The following is an 18,707-nucleotide window of genomic DNA, read 5'->3' on the forward strand; positions in this document are numbered from 1 at the left end:
AGTCAAAAAGTATTTAAAATGGACTCGTGTCTAGTTTTCAAAGAGGTGGCGGGCCGTAAGTTGGCGGCCCCTGCTTTAAATATACGAACATTTTGCCACGTATAAAACTGTGAAACGCAACAACAACCAACAACTTTACATAAGAAAGTCAATTATTACGTAACAATGGTCCGAAAACTACTACAAGTTCGCAGTACGAAAGTTGCCATTTAAGGTTAAAAGTTACGTACAGTCCTGTTTGTTACTATTTTTATGTGAACTTTTCAATTAATTTTGCTATAAGTACTTTCATGTAACGCCCCCTTATATGCATTCAGCGCCCCCCAAATTAGAAACAGACCCAAAACGCCCCATTGTAACTCGCCATAGCCCACAAGGGGGCGGTACCGCTCACGTTGGGAACCTCTGCTATAGTCAAAGTGTAGCCTACGATTGCAATATACAAATAAGCAAAATATAACTGTGTAGTTGGCCTACAACGAACTGTTGTTTAGTTTGACTTAGGAAAAGAGAAAAACTCAATTTAATTTCACAAGAATATATCTGGAACTTTCTAAAAGTAATAGATATAATTATTGGTTTTAGATGCAAAATTAGCCAGCTATCTTTTAAATATATATCATAAAAAAGGACTTAATTGTATCCGGCAAAATATAATGTTTGATTTAATTTCCTGTTTTTGCATATAAGCGTATTAATACGGACACAAAAGAGGCTCATTGCTGCAAATGCTAACAAATTTGTTATGTGTTTTTTTTTTCATTTCAAGCTTGCTGCATTATTTACAAAGCGGGTCTACCATTTCTTCTTTAAGCAGAAAGTTTTATTCTCTCACGCAGTAATGCTTTTCCAGCTATTGTCAAGAATTGAGTAACCCTCTTTAGTTTTGGAAATATGGCCGACTGAATGGGGTATACCACTTATAGAGGATTTTCACGTTTTCTAGAATCGAACGATTGTTCCAGTGTAGGTTTAAAATAATTAAAACCTCGGACTATATGCTGAGAACCAAGACTGCGGAGTTGGTTAAAAATAACCCCGAGTCCAGGGTCCCGATTCCCAAGTCCCGCCTTCGGCCAAATGGGCGATTTTTTCCGGCTCCGACTCTGCAGCCTGTAATTCATCCATTTACGTAACTATAAGGTGGGATATTCTGTATAAGGTGGATATTCAGCAATCCACTCATAGGGGACTAGGGGTATAATATAACTCACCCACCCACAATACATGATTGAATTTTTTTCCATAAAATGTTTTTCTACTTTTTACAATTTGCAGATCGCGGCCTATTATCAGTTTCGAAATTCGGTACTGCGCATGCGCACGTTAGTCTTCGGAGTCGGCTAGTCTTACTCGAGTCCCGAGTTCCCAGTTAGACTTTGATTCCACAGTCTTAGTTTCATTGACACTTTTTAAAAACTGTGGGCTTTTTTGCGTATTTTTGCACGGAAAAGCAGATTCCAGTGTGTTATGTTCTTGCAGTCAAGTTGCTCTGGGACGGACGAGTTCACCAATTTACTAGTTTAACATTTTATTTAATATTAGATGCTTTACATCAGGGGTTCTTAAACTTTTTTTACCGCGGACCCCTAAATTTTTGTTTAACCTAGCGTGGACCACGGTCGGCAAAAAAATCCAAAATGACATCATAAATTGACGTCACAGTACAAATAGACTTTATAAATCTGCTGATTTTGGTCCAAAAATGTGAAAGTGAAATAGAGTCTAAATAGGATTCAATGCAAAACCGTTTTATTTTTAATCAAACAGTTTTCTTTAAAAAAGGATTACTTCTTAAATATAAACTAATTTTTTAAGTAGGCCTTCATGGACCCCCTAAAACTAGTTCGCGGACCCCCAAGGGGTCCATGGACCCCAGTTTAAGAACCCCTGCTTTACATGCTATGACATTTAACTATAGACTAGGTATAGATTTTGACAATTGTTAGGATGGTCGGGGACTTGACTTTTACATAAGGTTTAGATTTGTACTTCAGTTATTCAGTGAATAAATTACTGGGACTAAAGTGTTTTAAAATGCTTTGCATAAGCCTACAGCATCAAGAGATACCAAATACTCGCACAAAGCGACGAAATTACTATTAAAATATGACTTGTCAGGGCACGGTAACCTCGACCTTCTTGCTACGCCGAATCACTTTTCAGTGGTCCACGAGTGAAAAATATTTTAATGGATTAAAAACAAAAATGTAGGATTTCTGTGAAAGAAAAAAAGAAAAACAAAATGTAGGATTTCTGTGAAATAAAATAAAATTGCGGCGGGTTAAGAACGGCAAAAAAGGTCATAGCCTACACCCTAGAGCCCTACACCTACACATAAGATTTGCTTTACTGGCAATAAGTTTATCGTTTTCTAAGTTGCTTGATATACATTTTTACGCGGTTGTATTAATGAACGGTAATGCCTTTTTAAACCTCCTGAAATTAGAACAAAACTTAACAATTTTTTTTTAGTGTTGCTTTTTATAACGCTCATACACGAGAAACCACAATATATTTTGTTACTATAGCAAGACGCAGCAGTAAATTTTGTTTAAAGTTAAAATAAAGATTAGCGAATTGCAATAATTGCGCTTTGTTATTTACTCGCATGGAAGAACCATTTCGTAGGTTTGTTTTTTCTTATTTAGCCTGCTAACAATGAAAAACGCAGAATTATTAAATATACAAGTAGCAAGATGGCGGACAATCACAATAAGTTTATAGATAAAGCGCTTTGTTATTGCATAAATAAACCATTGCTGTGTACATTATTGAATCGAAGTTGCAATGCCGCCGGGTTTTACATTTTTGGAGAGCGATCTTTCAAATCGATTTGACGAAGATCTCTTCTCAAAATCTTTCCACTTTGAGTTTTCGGAATTGCGTCAAGGAAGGTGATTCCCCCTGTCAGGTACTTGAACTTGGAAACCTTATCTGTAGGGCGAAGAAATAAATTGCATTAACAGTATTATTTTAGGGGCTGAGGTTTTATTTTGATTACCACTTCAACTATTGCCTTTACCGACACGCTTTATATTATTATATTTTCTACTTATTCATTATTAAAGCTCTATGCTAAAGATGGCGAGTCGTTTTTATTGTACAAAAAATAAATGCTTAATTCATACTGTATACCCCCAACATTAAACTACGCCTTTTATAATTTAAACATTAAAAATACAGCATTGCTATTGGACAAAGTGGGAACTATATCTACACGTTAAGAGCAAAATAAGAGCCCTCATATGCCGCCTATTTATTAACAATACTTAAAACCATGAAAGAAATTTATCAAAAAAAAAAAAAAAAATATGGGCTAGAAACAGTAAGAAACTAAACTTCCTTTTTGCCCGACAACTTGAAAATTAACATTTACCCGTTTAAACTTAAAAAAAAAAAAAAAAAAAAAGGATGACGTCATTTGGTGTCGGATCGTAATATTTTAAGTCAAAATAAGGAATATAGGAATCGGAATAAAATGTCAAGTATAGAACATCCTAATAAAGTTTCCAAGCGTTACCTTTCATAAACTCGTGTATTTCCCTCTCGCTCAACGAATCGTCATTCTTGACAATGTAGGCCTTCGGTGCTTCCCCCGATTGGGGATGAGGGACCCCGATGACCCCCACGTCGGCCACCTTGTTGTTACGTAACAATAGCTCCTCCAGCTCGGCAGGAGCGACCTGATAAAAAGAAAAATGGCGAAATGCTTCACAGGTGTTCTAAAACACTGACAATCTACAAATTTGGCAAGAAGTAATAGTCATTTAAGGCGCTTTTTGTTATTCTGGTAAAAAAAATAGCAGATAATTTCGACAGATATTTTTTAATCTAAGACCTTTATTTAAACGAACACTTCAAGTTATTTTAAAGTCGAAAAAAGTGCAAACGATGACAACCTAAGAATCACGTTTATCAAACAAAAAGTACTTATTCTAAACGATGTAAATATCTGTTGCACGTTTTTCCAACAACTAATAGGAGTGTCAAACAACTCGCCCGCCCACATTTCGTGGGTGTTAAATGTTCCACTCTATGCTATTCGACCTTTACAATTTGCAGTGTTTGGCGCCTATCTGTTTTGAACTTGCTAATGTAAAGTGCACGATTTGGGAGAGTCCCGAATCCCGAGTCAGACGCCAGTCAAATAAATCGACTCCGCCGAGTTCCGATTTGCGATTCCGGCCTCGGGTCCCAGTCTTGTAAACAAGTGATTTTTAAAAGACTTTTCAGTAAAGTAATTTTGAAAAATAACTAAAATTTTAAGTCACATCCAAGTCATCAGTTGCCTAATTTATTAGAGCAGGCCAACTTCAAGTCTAGTAATATTTGTAACACGTTTGATTATGAGAAATAACTCAACTAAAAAAGCAACAACGCAATCTGCTGCAAGCAAATTGTTTTACGTAAGTACATTGAGATAAATCACCCAATTTTTGTGAAAAAATTGAAAAAACACTAAATTTTAACCCAAGGTATTTTACAAAATGACTTAAGCCAAGTCCAGTCATCTGAAAACAGTGACTTAAGTGCATAAAAATCAAGATTGACTTAAGTCGTTAAAACACTGTCGACTGCTTAGTCATGCTATTTACCCGTGGGGTTGCTTTTGAAAGTTGGACAATCTGATGCAGAAAAACACAGTGTTGGAAATTCTACATAGAATCACCTGGAACCCTTTGACCTTGATCAGCTCCTTGATGCGATCGATGACGTAGATGAAGCCCATGTCGTCATAGTAGCCGACGTCACCTGTGTGCAACCAACCGTCACGGTCAATGCACTCGGCCGTCGCTCTCGGGTTCTTGTAGTAACCCTTCATTACCTGCAAACAAAGTGAAATATTTTGTGGTAAGTATCGGAAACAAAATAACTTGAGCTGATACCCGATGCCAAGTTGTAGTAGCCTACCGTTTTTTTTTCTATTACCAGGTCGGTATATTCATGGCAATACAACAATAAATGGTACCAATTTTTCACCTAACTTGCAGTTTTTTACCTTGTATATTTTGATCAAAATATCTTTTGCTTGCAAAGTAAACTTATTTTAATTTTAAGGTAAATTATGACTTTTGTACAGGCAACCTTTATGTGGGAATTTTGGCATTTCCATGTAATATCAATGAAATTATTAAAGCCATTCTATTCGATAAATTTTTGACGTTTTGCTGTTACAAACCATCAGTGTAAAAATACAAGTGTATTTATTTCTATTTTTACAAAAAAACAAAAACAAAAAAACGTGTAGGCTATTGTGTTGCATGTAATAGTTATGTAATTTGGCCTTTACAACAAACTATTATTTATTAGTCATTGGATCTGATAAAGGAGTTTTGCTTAAACTGCTGCTGTATTTCAACAAATCAGGACTCAGTTGCCCGCTGCATCCTGCTGAGAGTGTCGGTAACTTTGCCATATACAATAAATTGCAGCCATGGTACTTGTTATGCGTACCCTAATGGTTTTGTTTAACACTCTATGGATCAGACAAGTAGGTATACGTACCTGCGCTTTAACATACTGACTGTAAACTTAATCTGGTCAATAATTGTCCAGGGCGAAAAAACATTGCTTACCTGGGGTCCTTTTAACAATAGCTCCCCGGATTTGTTGGCCTCCAATTCCAGGCCAGTCTGCGTGTCTATAACCTGCAAAATATAACGTTACAGATGTTGCTGAACTCAGTAGGAACATATTACCATTGCAGCGATTCAGGTTCTATTTTTTGACAGGTAAGCCTAACCAAAACTCTTAATGTCCAGTTCTTAATATGGTACAAGCACCCTCTGAAAGATACATGCTAATAAACGTTTACAGCTTTCTGTATTTATTCGGGCGTTACTTTTACATAAGAATCTTACAAGTTTAGAGTAAGCGCTGTTTTAAAATAGAGTCAATCAGACATAAGCTACTAGCATAACTGTACCTTAAGCAAAGTGTTGCAAACGACCGAGCCAACCGACTTGGTGGGTGTATTGTCTGTCAAAGATGACGTTCCAGGTATACATTCAGTCAGCCCCCAACCTGCTCAAAATGGCATGAATACGGTTAAAGCCAAGCATATAGATTAGGAGATTTTCTTGCTAGAAAAACCTAATGCCCGCTGACCGCAATCGCAAGGCCTATGGCTTTTTTGGAGAACGTGCAAATGAAGGAAAACTGTTAGGGTGCTGCAAGTCAAACACTGGTTGCTTGGTAGAAAGCAAACATGGTAAGGCAATAAACACCATTGCATTGGTATACAATACCGGGTCTTATTCGTTAAGAAAGACACTTACAGCACATGACAATCTATATGATTTAGTCATAAAATCAGTTGTTTAAAGTCATTCTTACATTCACGAAATTTAACATGATAATTTATTCAATGCAAAAAAGTCTGAAACGATAACCTTTTGTTAAAAATAACTACAATAAATTTTTATGCAAAACGTACAAAAAAAGTTAAAACTAGCTCGCAATTAATTACGGCTCTGTGAGAGTTTTTTTCCAACCCAAAAATAATTCTATTCGTTTCTTGCACCAAAGTCAGGTTACCAGCGATTATTTAGGCGCACTAAAATCCCGCCTTTATTGCTATCAGCTGATTTTGGAAAGGATGGCGCTGGTCTAGATTCTAGAATCCTACCACATTTCGTCAGGGTGTTTATATTGCTAACAATATTTGGGTTAGGGTGCGAGTTGGCGTTTGGGTTTCGATAGGCCAAGTATTATTATTATATTTATTCTCCCATATTTAATAACTCCTTGCAATTTCAATTTTGATAACTTGTTTCGTTAGGCTACTATAAAAACAACTTGGATTTCTAGGATTCTAGATCAGCGCCAAACGAAGTGATGTGCGACTGAACCCAGATGAAGGAATAAAAGAAGCATTTTTAATTATTCACGGAGTCAGCCATTTTGTAAGTTATGTTTGGATGATGTCTTTTATTACAATATGCTTTTACGAGGTTCCAAATATGAAATAGCGTAATTGTTTTTTGAAACATTTTCAACGTAGTTCTGGACTGGTCACAAAAAGGGGCGTTGCAGCTGACCCTTATAAGTGCTCTTGTTAACTTTTCTTGTAAGTAGGTAGCTTTTAATTTAACAATGGCAATTTACTGTATAATATGCTAACGAAATACTTTTAGATTTTTTTCTGTGGATTTTATTACCTGGGTTTGAACTGTATTCACCACCAAAACAAAACATTCAAATAGTCCGCAATGATTACAATATCGAACCTTCGTTAGAAATAGTTGTTCAAAATCTGTTGTGCGTTTAACACTAGTTTATACGCCCAGTCAACTAGGTAAACGGTTCTAGTTAAAACGCGTATATAACTGTTGTGGTAATTGAAGTGATTTTGTGGCTCCCTTAGGTGGCCGTAAAAATACGTAAAAACAGTTAAACCGATGTTGCTTTTAAGCAAAGGCGACCATCAATTTTTTTACTTAAACCGCTAGATGGCAGTGCAACAAGCACAAAATTGTCAAGAGTACTGTATACGCCAGTGGTTCTCAACCTTTTTTCTTTCGTGGCCCATTCACGTTGCAAAAAATGCTGTGGCCCAATAGAATTTTTATGAAAGAAAAAACTTTAAAATAGGTTTAGAACAAAACACAGCAGAACATATTTCAAAACAGATTATTTATTTAACCGGGCATTAGTGAGATACTCGGCTGAACAATAAATTTACATTCTTTTTTAATTCCTCCCCAAGCCATTATTCCTGTAAAATTAAATACAACATAAATGAAACTAAATCTAGCTTTTTAAATTGGTCTGTGGCCCACCTCAAATGTTCTTATGGCCCACCAGTGAGCCGTGGCCCTTGAGAACCGCTGGTGTACGCGTTTGAAATAGACCTATAAATCCTTTGGATTTTTACATTTAGAATCCACGACTATTTAAAACTTTTCTATGCCCTTGATTTTTTTCGTAAACCTGTTGCTCATAAAATATACTTTAAAAAGAAATTCCAGAAAGGCGCACAGTGAAAAAAAAATACGACTAGTTTTCGCCAAAGAGGAAAACAGAAAAATAAATTTAACTAAAAAACGATTAAGATTATACAAGCGAAAACAATTCGTCCCGCTCTGTACAAAAATGGCCTGCTTTAAATGACGAAAGCACGCAGAATTTAAAGGTCAACTGCGACGCAATTAGGCAGTCGATTGCCTCAGAATAAACTCGGTACGCGGTGCGGTGATCAATCTTGACAAAAAGTTGTGGTTTAGGCGGTGCAGGTGTGATTCTTCTTTCGATTGAAATGCAGCTGATAATCCCGAATGGACACGAACTACTTGGAGGTAATATAAGTACAAATGTGGTCGAATCACTGCAACGTCTATTTTAGAGTTGGATTTTTGATAATTTTTGCCTTTGGTTTATTTAGTAACTGATAAACAAGTGAAACGGAGTGCAATTTACATTTTAAAGATGGCAAGCTTTCGTACACGTTTTTTCTTTTCTTTAGGCCTATCAAACCCCTTACTCTGTATTAGAACTCTGTATATGCCAATCAATTGCCTTACTCTGTAAAACAACTCTGTATAAACTCAGTATATGCCTATTAGTCCCCTTACTCTGTATAATAACGCACCTTGTCCGATTGTGAAGTTGTACTTCTTAGCAACAGAATCGGACACTCCGTCAGGAAGAGGAGCGGCTCCGCATCCGACATGATGGAGTGATGTGAGATCATACTGCTCCGCGAGAGGCATCTTGTCCATGGCAACCAGGATCGGAGGAACGCCGGTAAAGGTGGTTATCTTTGAAAAAACGTCCTGAAGGTTAGCGTCTTTCCACAGCAAAATGTCGCCACAGGGCCTCAATTGGATGTTGTACGTGTCGTATATGTTGCAGTGTTGTAGCCTAATGACTTAAGTCACTGTTTTTTAATGACTTGACGTATTTATTTTGGGCAAAATGACTTTAATTAACTTGACTTAAGGGTTTTAGACAAATGACTTGGGTTGTTGAATGAAGGGGTTGAATGAAAGTATTTCCCTTTTTGAATGAAGTGTTTCCAATAACATTTTTTTGTAAAATTAGTTATTTATCCCAATTTTTGAACGTAAAACAATTTACTTTCTGTAAATTGCGGTATTGGTATTTTTTAGTTAAGTTATTGCTCATAATTGGGCGAGTTCACCCAATTTTAATAGCTTATCGTGTATTTGACTTGGACTTAAGTTATTTTACAAATGAGTTGACTTGGACTTAATTATTTTACAAATGTCTTGTTTGTTTCAGTTAGATCTAAAATGTGTGTTAAATGACTTAATCTTAAATCATTGACTTAAATTGGGGATATGTCATTGTGTTTAAATGAAAAAAAACATGAATCGTCTTTTGTAACAGTTGTTAAACGAAGGATTATATTCAAGTAACTAATGTATAATAGTCAGACTTGTCTTGCTGCTTGAAAACAATATATACAATAATTTAATATTGCCAATCATAATTTTTTTTAAGTCACTAAAATGCCGATATACAAAGTAATATAAAGGAGTGTTGCTCTTCCAGCAGTAAATATATGCATAAGAGCAACACTCCTTCATATATTATGCCTGGCAGAAATAGCTTATTTCATACAAAGTAATGTTTCGACAGTCTGTTTAAGACAAGACATATCTGTCATCTAATGTTTATTGCAGAGGTTCTCAAACTGTGCTTCGCGACGCCCTGGTGCGTCGTTTTACCCTTCCATGAGCCAGACTTGGACAACTAGCTAATTCTAGTTTTCTAATTCATTAAATTAGAGCAAAATGCACCCGTTGATATACACAACACTTTTTTGCGACTAAAGTGTATATAAACGGGTGTAACTGATGTGGCCTTCATAACACTGATGATGGCATGAGCATTTGCCGAAACGTTTGAACAATAAAGCATGTCGCTTTTTATGTCTATTTGGGCCGTTATTTTTACCATTAAACTTATGAACAGATCCGTATATATTACTTTGTATCGTATAAAACTTCACGAGGGTAAAATTATATCGCCGTATAAATATCTATATATGCTCAGAACTGCCGGAGTGTTTCCTCATAAACTATACCTTGTACTTTTGTATCTTTTCCAGCATGCTGAAAAGGTCGAATCGAGGTTCGGTGATAAACTTGACGCCTTGCGACAGACAGAAAACGATGCCGCTGGCCCCGTAAATGTGGAACATCGGAACGATGAAGTAGACAACGTCCAAACGGGAAAAACTGAGCACAGCGCTGCGAGCAAAAACAAGTTTTCGCCTTGAAAAATCTTTTACTAATTTATTTCAGTTGAGAAATGGACTTCAGAACGAATTTCAACATTCGAAACGGTTAACCCCTGATTGTCCCTCTTAAATAAAAAACTCTTTCTTTTCCTCTTTGACTAACTGATGATATTTTGGTGTGAACTGAACCCCGATAAAGTTCAGAGATTTATTGGAGGACATTTAGAAGGTCAGCATCTTCGTTTTTTAGTTGGCTAAACACTTGTTGTTTTTACATATTATTATACATGGAGCGCCATTGCATAGGCTTACCAAAAACAGTAAGCCCAATCAGGATTATTGTGCAAGCAAAACAAAGCTAGAAAACAAAGATAGCCTTCTGTGAGGTTCGAACTCACGACCTCACAACCTCGTAAAGAAACCTAACTGTAGCAAGTGATGGTGGAACATTTTTATTATTTTAATTTGACTCAAACAGTGCATCAAAAGTTCGCAAAAATTTATAAATGAATGGGTATTTTGTAAAATTGTTGCGACGATTCTGCAAAACAAATTACGGGTCCGTAGGATTGAAACTATTTTAAAAGGCGCACATTACTAAAAAATTAATACTTTTTTTGAAAATCGTTACTACTACTTGATGGCATTGGCAGGTATCAATTCCGACATCGGATATCATTTAAAATTGCTTGTCATTAAAACAAATAAACCGAATATGTCTAATCACTAACTGGGCGATTATTTTTTGACCTAAAAAGTGACAAATTTTGATCGAAAAGTTGAAATTTTGACCTGAAAATAGATTTTTTTGACAAAATTTTTACCTACTAGAAATACATTGATTTAAATAACATATTGTTGTTTGAAGTACTGCATTAGTGTCTTGGAGTCGTTAACCACACGTTTTTCATGATTTGCTGGCTACCGGTCGAGCACAAATCAGTTTTTCGGGTTTATGCAAAACCCATAAAAACGCTAAGTTAATATTTTTGTCATTTCAAAAAGACAAACAACTACTAAAATGGCAAACAAAAAACATGCTGGTTTATTTTTTTATTTTTTCATTTTTTAATATGTTGTGCAAATAGTTGAAATACTAAGCGATTTATGTGTATTTTTACTTGATTTTCATTGGACAAATTTTGACTTTTTTGACAAGTCAAAAAATAATCGCCCTACTAAACACCTTTGGATGACTTGCGCGGCTATCACGTTCCAGGGTGTGAGCATGACACCCTTGGGCAGACCGGTCGTTCCGCTTGAGTAGGGAAGAAGAACTACGTCATCCGGCGAAATCTGGACGTTGCGCGGGAAATCTTAACGAGATCATTGGACGATCGCTTTAAAAGCTTTGCAGATTTAAATTTTAAGGGTCCAAACTGACAACAATTAAGAATACAAGTATATTCCTATTAGGCGCTTATTTTGAACCATATTAATTTCTACTACAAAGGTTAAACAAAGTATTGTCGTACCCATACCTATACAATATAAGCCTTGGTGGTACATTGTTGTACGCTTTTGCTACACAATTTTAGTTGTCTATAGGCTTGGAAGCCCATATAGGTCGACAAACGAATAAGTGTATTATCCACGAAACTATTAATCTGAATGCAACTATTGGATTTAAGGTAGTTGATTAATTACAAGGCCTGCTAACCAACCAAGGTTTACCTGGTCGGTATGCCATTGTTTAGACTTTAGAAGATTATCGGCTACACTACCCACTACTTAACGAAAACACATCTTTTTAACCCAAGTTATTTGTCCTAAAGACTTAAGTCCAGTCATTTTTCCAAAAGATCCGAGTCCAGTCATTTATCCAAAAGACTTTAAACTCAAGTCCAGTATTTTTTTCAAAAACACTTAAGTTGAGTCATATAAACCAGTGACTTCAAAATGTCGATACTCGGTCGTATAGGCCTCCTATACCCGTCACTGCGACAGTGTACTCGTTACTCGGTAGAGTGAGTTCACTACCCCGTCGATCCCCGATGTGCAGTGAACAGAACTTTAATTTAGCTGCGTTTTTGCGCGAATCTTAGCCGTTTAGAATAGAGGGCCGACACGCGGCTTTTTGGTGATGTTCGTTTTGAGTTTTTAAGATTATAGAGTTACTCGACAGGTGGCCACGGTTTGTATCCGGACTTCCAAGCGCTGAATATGGAGCTGAACACATTTTACAGGAAAAATCACTCCTAACTTAGCGGTACGATTCAGTGACAATTTCGAGGAACGAGAAAACAGACAGATTCTCCAACGTGTTGTCTTGTACAAATAAGCCCTGAAAGACTTATTTCATTCTGACTGTTGTTAAATGTTTTTCCGCATTGGATGGACCAAAAAAAAAATTGTCGTATCCGGACTTTTGCTACAAGCTAGCCCTGATATTCAGTGTCTATTTCGTTAGCTTCAACCAGAAAATTGTTGCCTATTCCATTTAAGAGCCTATCACTTTTCGTAAAATCAGTATATTTCCGTATATTCATTGTTTGCGATTGGTTAGTTATAGCCTGCCTCAATTCTCAGGTTTTGGGTTTAAATCGTTTGCAGGCTTTAAAACTTTAACCGAACATAAATATCACGTATAGATATGGTCGCAGGTATCTCTATTTAAATATATATATGCTTCTGTTTTCAAAATTACGTGAATTGGCAGAAAACAACACTGCAAAACCAATTGGAAAACCATAACGTAACCCACATTCGAGCACTTAAAATTGTCGCTGTTTCCTGTTGTTGCAGCGCGTTGTACGCCATTAGCAGTCGTTTAAAAGCCCATTTTTCAATCAACGCTTTATTATTTATGTGCAGCGTTACCGGTTGGGTTGTACAAAACGGAAGGAAAATGGCAACAAAACATGGCGGTGAGCCTAAGTGATGCTTTGAAATGGACAGATAATGGTGTAATGACGTCTTACCTTTAATGTTTGCCTTTCCAATGAGTTCGTCGATCGATGTACAATAATCGCACTCGTCCACAGAGAAGATGAACTAGCACAAACAACAGGTTGTTACTAAGTTCTTCGACTGTACGCAACTCAGTTTGCGCACAAAAGCAGGTGCACAAAGTTTTCTGTGTTCTTTTTTTTAAAAACAATTTAAAAACATTTATTCACAACTGTAAATAGCTTTTAACGGCTAAAGATGTTGCAAGACCGCAACAATAGCTTTGATTTCGATCTTTTAAAGTACAATATAGGTCAGTATAACAGAATCATTCATAACATATTCATACACATTGTGTACAGTCTATGATTAAGCGTTTATGGAGTCATACTGATCAACGATAACGTGTCGTACCCCATATTATAGTACACAATACACATGATGCCTTTGGAAAGACTTTATTAATGTGTAGTTCTGTTTATTAACAGCATTAACACTAATCGTAAACCAGTTAAAGGTAATGGGAAAATACTGGTGCAGTTTGGCAGTGTATAGTAATTAATGAGCTGGGCACGAAACTAAATTTCGGCGACATATGAATACCTGAAACTTATGTGTTCAAAGACATAAATTAAACGCACTAACATAGGGACAACGCAAAACCGTAATGTAAAAACAACGTTTAAAACCCGTACTTCCTGCTTTTGGATCTAAATACGTTGAAAATGGATTGACGTCTTACCTTTATGCTCTTGACTGTGGCCGACACCTTCTTGACTGTTTCGAAATTTTCGGCGTTCACGAAAACAACTTTGGGCTCCGACTGGATAAACTGCTTCAGTATTTCGTCTGTGGAAAGCAGTTTAAAAGCAGAAGAATAAAAAAACATATAGGGGAGATGTGGGACCAGTCGGTCAATTTTGACGTTTTTGCATCTGTAGGACTTATTTGCCTTGTAAAATGGGATTTAGAAGTCTTAATATGAACTTTAATTTATCCTTCAACATACCACATTTAACTTACAATGTTAGAACAGCAAAGTTGTTCATTTTGGGTGCAATAAATGCTACTCAAGTGAACCACTGGTCCCCACCCATGTGAACCACATGGGAACCATTCGATGTCTCTTAAAAAGCAATTTTGACGTCATCATTATCGCCTGTGTGTCTGTTAATACGTTAAAGACTACCACCAACTTTCAAGTTTAGAGATGCCGCAGAACATTTGCTTATCTCTGTGATTTGTTTACTTTGTAGGCCAACAAATACTGCTGATTTACTGATCTATTGGTCCCCGCCGGGTTGTAAACCATTGGCCTCCATTACGACATTTTGCACTTGGCATGGCCTGAATTGAAACTTAGACTTGCTTTTCAGGTGTACTATTTGCCATCAACTAACTAAAATGCAATGAGAATTGTTCCTATTAAACCACATTTTATAAGCACTTTGCTCTAGAACAAAATTCAAGTTCTATTAGATGTAAAAATTTTACTTTCTTGCCTCAAAAATCGTTTTATTGTCTCAAATCTTACACAGATTTCCGTTTTATGGTCTCAAAGTTTACACAGATTTTTAGACAAAGATGGGGTCGTATCTCGATACCACAGCAAAAATTTCGAATGTCTATCTTAAATGGAAAGGGGAAAAAAGCCCCCGAGTCACTGGTCCCTATGATCCACTGGCCCAACATCTCCCCTACATATAGTGGTAATTACATTAAGATTTTATACCCTGCGCATATGAACTGTGATTTTTTCACAGGTAAATAAAATGGCTTGTCGGTAGTGCGATAATTTGTACTGGCCGTCTTCCAAGTTGAAAATCATTGCGGTATCAGCCAAGTTGAAAGGCTTCCCACAGCAATTGCCCCGGTCGGAAATAATCCAGCGCTATTTTTGCACATTTAAACAACATTTGTAAGGTTGATAGTCGTAATACAAGCAAGACTGACGCTTCTGCTTCGCAATTCAGCTAACGCGCTGTATGCCTTTTGCACATCAGCCCATGCAAAACCAGCCAAAAATCGCTGAACTGCAAAATGCACGCTGCATATTTGAGGCGTGTTTATTTGGCCGTATCAGTATTAGGCTTCACCTACAACCGATATGTAATAACTGTTACTTAAAAGTCCATCACGTTACCTTGATATTTCCGATGACAAGGCTGCTGTGTGAAATCAGGCACTATTTGATCGAGACCGCAGCGCGTACTTTTGTGAATTAATTTACAAAAGCGATCCCAAATAACAAAAATCTCTTCATCTTTTCTGTTGCCAAGTGTTGTGCATTTAAGGGAGGCGGAGTACATTCAAACGAAAGTTTTTTTAACAGTCTGTCGTGCTGCGAAAATGTAGACTAGTGTTCTAAGATTCTGAGCACCTGCTATGGCCGGAGTAGCATACGGTAAATATTTTCCAATCGAAGTGGATTAATTATTATAGGACACCCTATGAGTGGATAACCACCGTATTTAGTTACGTCAATCCCATATATTCGTCAAATGCTGGACAATGCTGGGATGTACAGTTTTCGCTTACAAAATAATAATAATTTAAACAAAACATAAGCTGGATATTGAACAGGTGGCCTTTATTACGAAACAATCAGGTTATTGTTGAGTTTTAAAAGTATTCAAAATTTAATTGATCAGTTAACAATGAGGGATTGTTGCAGGAATTGTTTTTAAGTGAAATACGTGCTGTATGTAGAGTTATAAAGACTAGACGAAATCGCAAGTTTGGCCGGATTCGGACCTGGGACCAGGGAGTCGGACTCGGTTTGACCTGGAACCAGGGAGTCGGGGTTCATTTTTTTTGGGGGGGAGGGGGGTGGGGGGAGAAGTAGGACTCGGGTTATTTGTAACCGACTCCGCTGCTTGTCTGTTGGCATCATTGGGTATCGCTTTGGGCAGTCGTACTTGTTGCCAATGATATTGGGTATCTGTATCGGAGAAAAATATTTATAGTTTCTATATAAAAACCTGAGGATTCCTTAGTTTCTATAGAAAAAACTGAAAAATCCTTAGTTTCCAAAGGAAAACCTGACAAATCCTTAGTTTCCATAGGAAAACCTGAAAAATCCTTAGTTTCCATAGAAAAAACTGACAAATCCTTAGTTTCCAAAGGAAAAACTGACAAATCCTTAGTATCTATAGAGCAAGTCAAACTTATTCACTGGATCTTCGTAAAGGTTGTGGTCCGTGGTTTAAACACCAGGCGCCCGAAAATGCCCTTGAAACAGCCCCAAACCTTACCATGTGTGTAAACCGGATTGCAAGTCGTCAGAATGGCACCGCACGACGCCGTGGCGATGAAAATAACCGGGTAGGCAGCGCAATTCCCGCAGCAGGTCGCCACCACCTCGCCCTTCTTAACACCGAGCTTGTTCAAGGCGCTGGCGCACTTTACCATGTTGTCATAAAGCTGCCTGTAGGTGTATTCCTTGCCGCAATCGCCCTCTTCAATCTGTTGGTTTAAAGTCCGGATGTTGAGTTTAATTTCGTGAAGTTTTGTTTATATGTATCCCTTTAATGAACACCGGTTGCCAATAATAATCAAAAACAGCTTCTCTGGTAACTCTAATTGTTAATAAAAAAAATAAAACGATAAACAATTAAAATTCCCGTAAACTCGCCCGGTTATGAGCACTAACTGAACTAAAAAATAATAAAAAAAGTTCTCAATTAATCCTCCAAACGTAAAAAAGTCCAATCTAACCGAATTTCGTTCGCGAATTAAAACCAATCGCATAGAAAGTTAAGCATATATTAGACAAACTTACTCATTACGTTAAACGAAACGTAGCATCCACCTCTGGGGTTAAAGTTACACGAATTGTAGGTAGGCCTATACCCTGTCATATTTACACAAGGTTAGGCTGCGAAGCTTTGTAAGTTGCTTCTAAAGCTAATCAACTATATGCTAAAGGCAACAAAAACACAAGTTGTTTGAATCTCATAGTTGTGCCTGTTTTGCCTCATTTCAGTTGGAGACAAGCAGAACTACAAACACGTAAGCGTTGCGGTAAGCCTGTACTTTATGCAAACTTGTGGCTCAGCGGTCAACATACGAGCCATGTAGGCCTATGTATTCAGCAGTGTTAAACAAGTCGATTTGAAATGACTCAAGTCCCAGCCAAGTCATTTCTAGAATAACTTTTAAATCCAATTCAAGTCATATGCAAAATAACTTAAGTCAAGTCTTTTGAATGAATAACAAGCCAAGTCACAGTCAAGTCCTTGTAAAAACCTGACGACCTAGGCAACGGTAGACATTACCGTTAATATAAAGTTAGCATTACACGCAGGTATTTTGTTAAATTAGGAGCGATAACTTAAAGAAAAAATTAAGAACTAGTTTTTCCATTTGCCTTTTCTTGAATGGCATAACAAGTGGTCAGTGGCATAAAAGCGGGTTTATGGTGAAAAATTAACAACATATATATTGAGACGTTGTATATTCTTGTCCTGAAGGCTATTGCTTAAAACTGTGGGTTCAAATGGCTTTAACTCACTGAAGTTTGATAAACTTCTGGGTGATCAATGTAAACATGAGCTTAAGTTTAAACCGTACTGTACGTACTGCCTGAAAATAAGTTAACTAATGCCAATTTGAGGTGGTTTGTCATTAGCGCAATGCTTGATAAAACTCAAATAACGTAAATAGTTTAATCTACATACAACAATCTTATGTTCGTGTTAGAAATTCATTTACACATAAATTCAATACGTGTAAGTTTCTTTACTCACCAGAGCTACCGCATCTCCATATTGTTGGATTTTCTCAAGGGTGTATTCGGCCAAGCTGATATTGGGAATCACTGCATCTGGCTTTGGGCTTTGTAACACCATGGTTAATCCTTGTCACTTTGTACCACAAGTAAAGCTAAACCCTAACGCGGCAAAATAGCTGGTGCTGTACGTTTAAAATGTAGACACCTGTATAGCATTGTTTACATGCCCCACAGTCCCTTAGTAAGCTAACTTGAGCGTTTGCTAATCATTTACCGGTCAGCTCAGAGAAATAAAGAGACTACACCCTTTTGCCCTTTAGCTGTACCCAATGGAGCAAGTGCATCGCACCACCGATAGACGGCCCGGTCGTGCTGCAACTGCCAGGGCGAAGAAAGCTCTGCAAACTACTGATTGTGAAGCGTAGCGTAGGGCGTAAAACCGCAATGGCTTCGGTTTTGTTGACTGAACGGTTCGCTAGAAGCCCGGTGCGGGGCATATATTAGCACATGAATCAACACTTTATGTTCAGAAAGAGTGTGTTATACAGCGCACAATACCGATCTGACGAAATTGTATGGTAATATATCGGGTTTATGTCTTCCTTCTTCATTCATTTAGGGCCTTCTTCATTCATTTAGGGCAACAGTTAGCTGCTGTTCTACTGGCCTCCGCTAAGAAAATGGTCATTGGTCAATTGATTTGATATTCCTAATCCTGGACAAGCTCTAACCCTAACCCAACAATTCAATTACCTTTTCACAATCATATGAGCGAAGGGAGAAATATCATTAATGTTAGTGCATAAAAATCGCTTACTGAAAATTAGATTTTTGTAAAGGGCCCTAAACGCACTGTATAAACTATAAAGCATATAA

General features: G+C 37.1%; 1 protein-coding gene across 1 annotated transcript; it reads right to left on the reverse strand.

Annotated features, from left to right (window-relative positions):
* Nucleotides 1-2,476: 2,476 nt before the first annotated feature.
* LOC146131950 (uncharacterized) lies at nucleotides 2,477-18,193 on the reverse strand. Its single transcript, XM_083396739.1, has 12 exons — nucleotides 17,848-18,193; nucleotides 16,354-16,564; nucleotides 13,842-13,948; nucleotides 13,132-13,204; nucleotides 11,397-11,526; nucleotides 10,055-10,220; nucleotides 8,594-8,762; nucleotides 5,930-6,027; nucleotides 5,580-5,651; nucleotides 4,673-4,828; nucleotides 3,524-3,686; nucleotides 2,477-2,937 (listed from the first exon to the last, which is right to left on the reverse strand). Exons 1-12 carry the CDS (start codon nucleotides 17,947-17,949, stop codon nucleotides 2,804-2,806), a joined length of 1,581 nt encoding a protein of 526 aa, XP_083252865.1. The 5' UTR covers nucleotides 17,950-18,193; the 3' UTR covers nucleotides 2,477-2,803.
* Nucleotides 18,194-18,707: the final 514 nt, after the last annotated feature.

Source organism: Ascidiella aspersa, chromosome 9 (assembly GCF_963924565.1).
Source record: "Ascidiella aspersa chromosome 9, kaAscAspe10.2, whole genome shotgun sequence".
In the NCBI taxonomy this organism is placed as follows: domain Eukaryota; kingdom Metazoa; phylum Chordata; class Ascidiacea; order Phlebobranchia; family Ascidiidae; genus Ascidiella; species Ascidiella aspersa.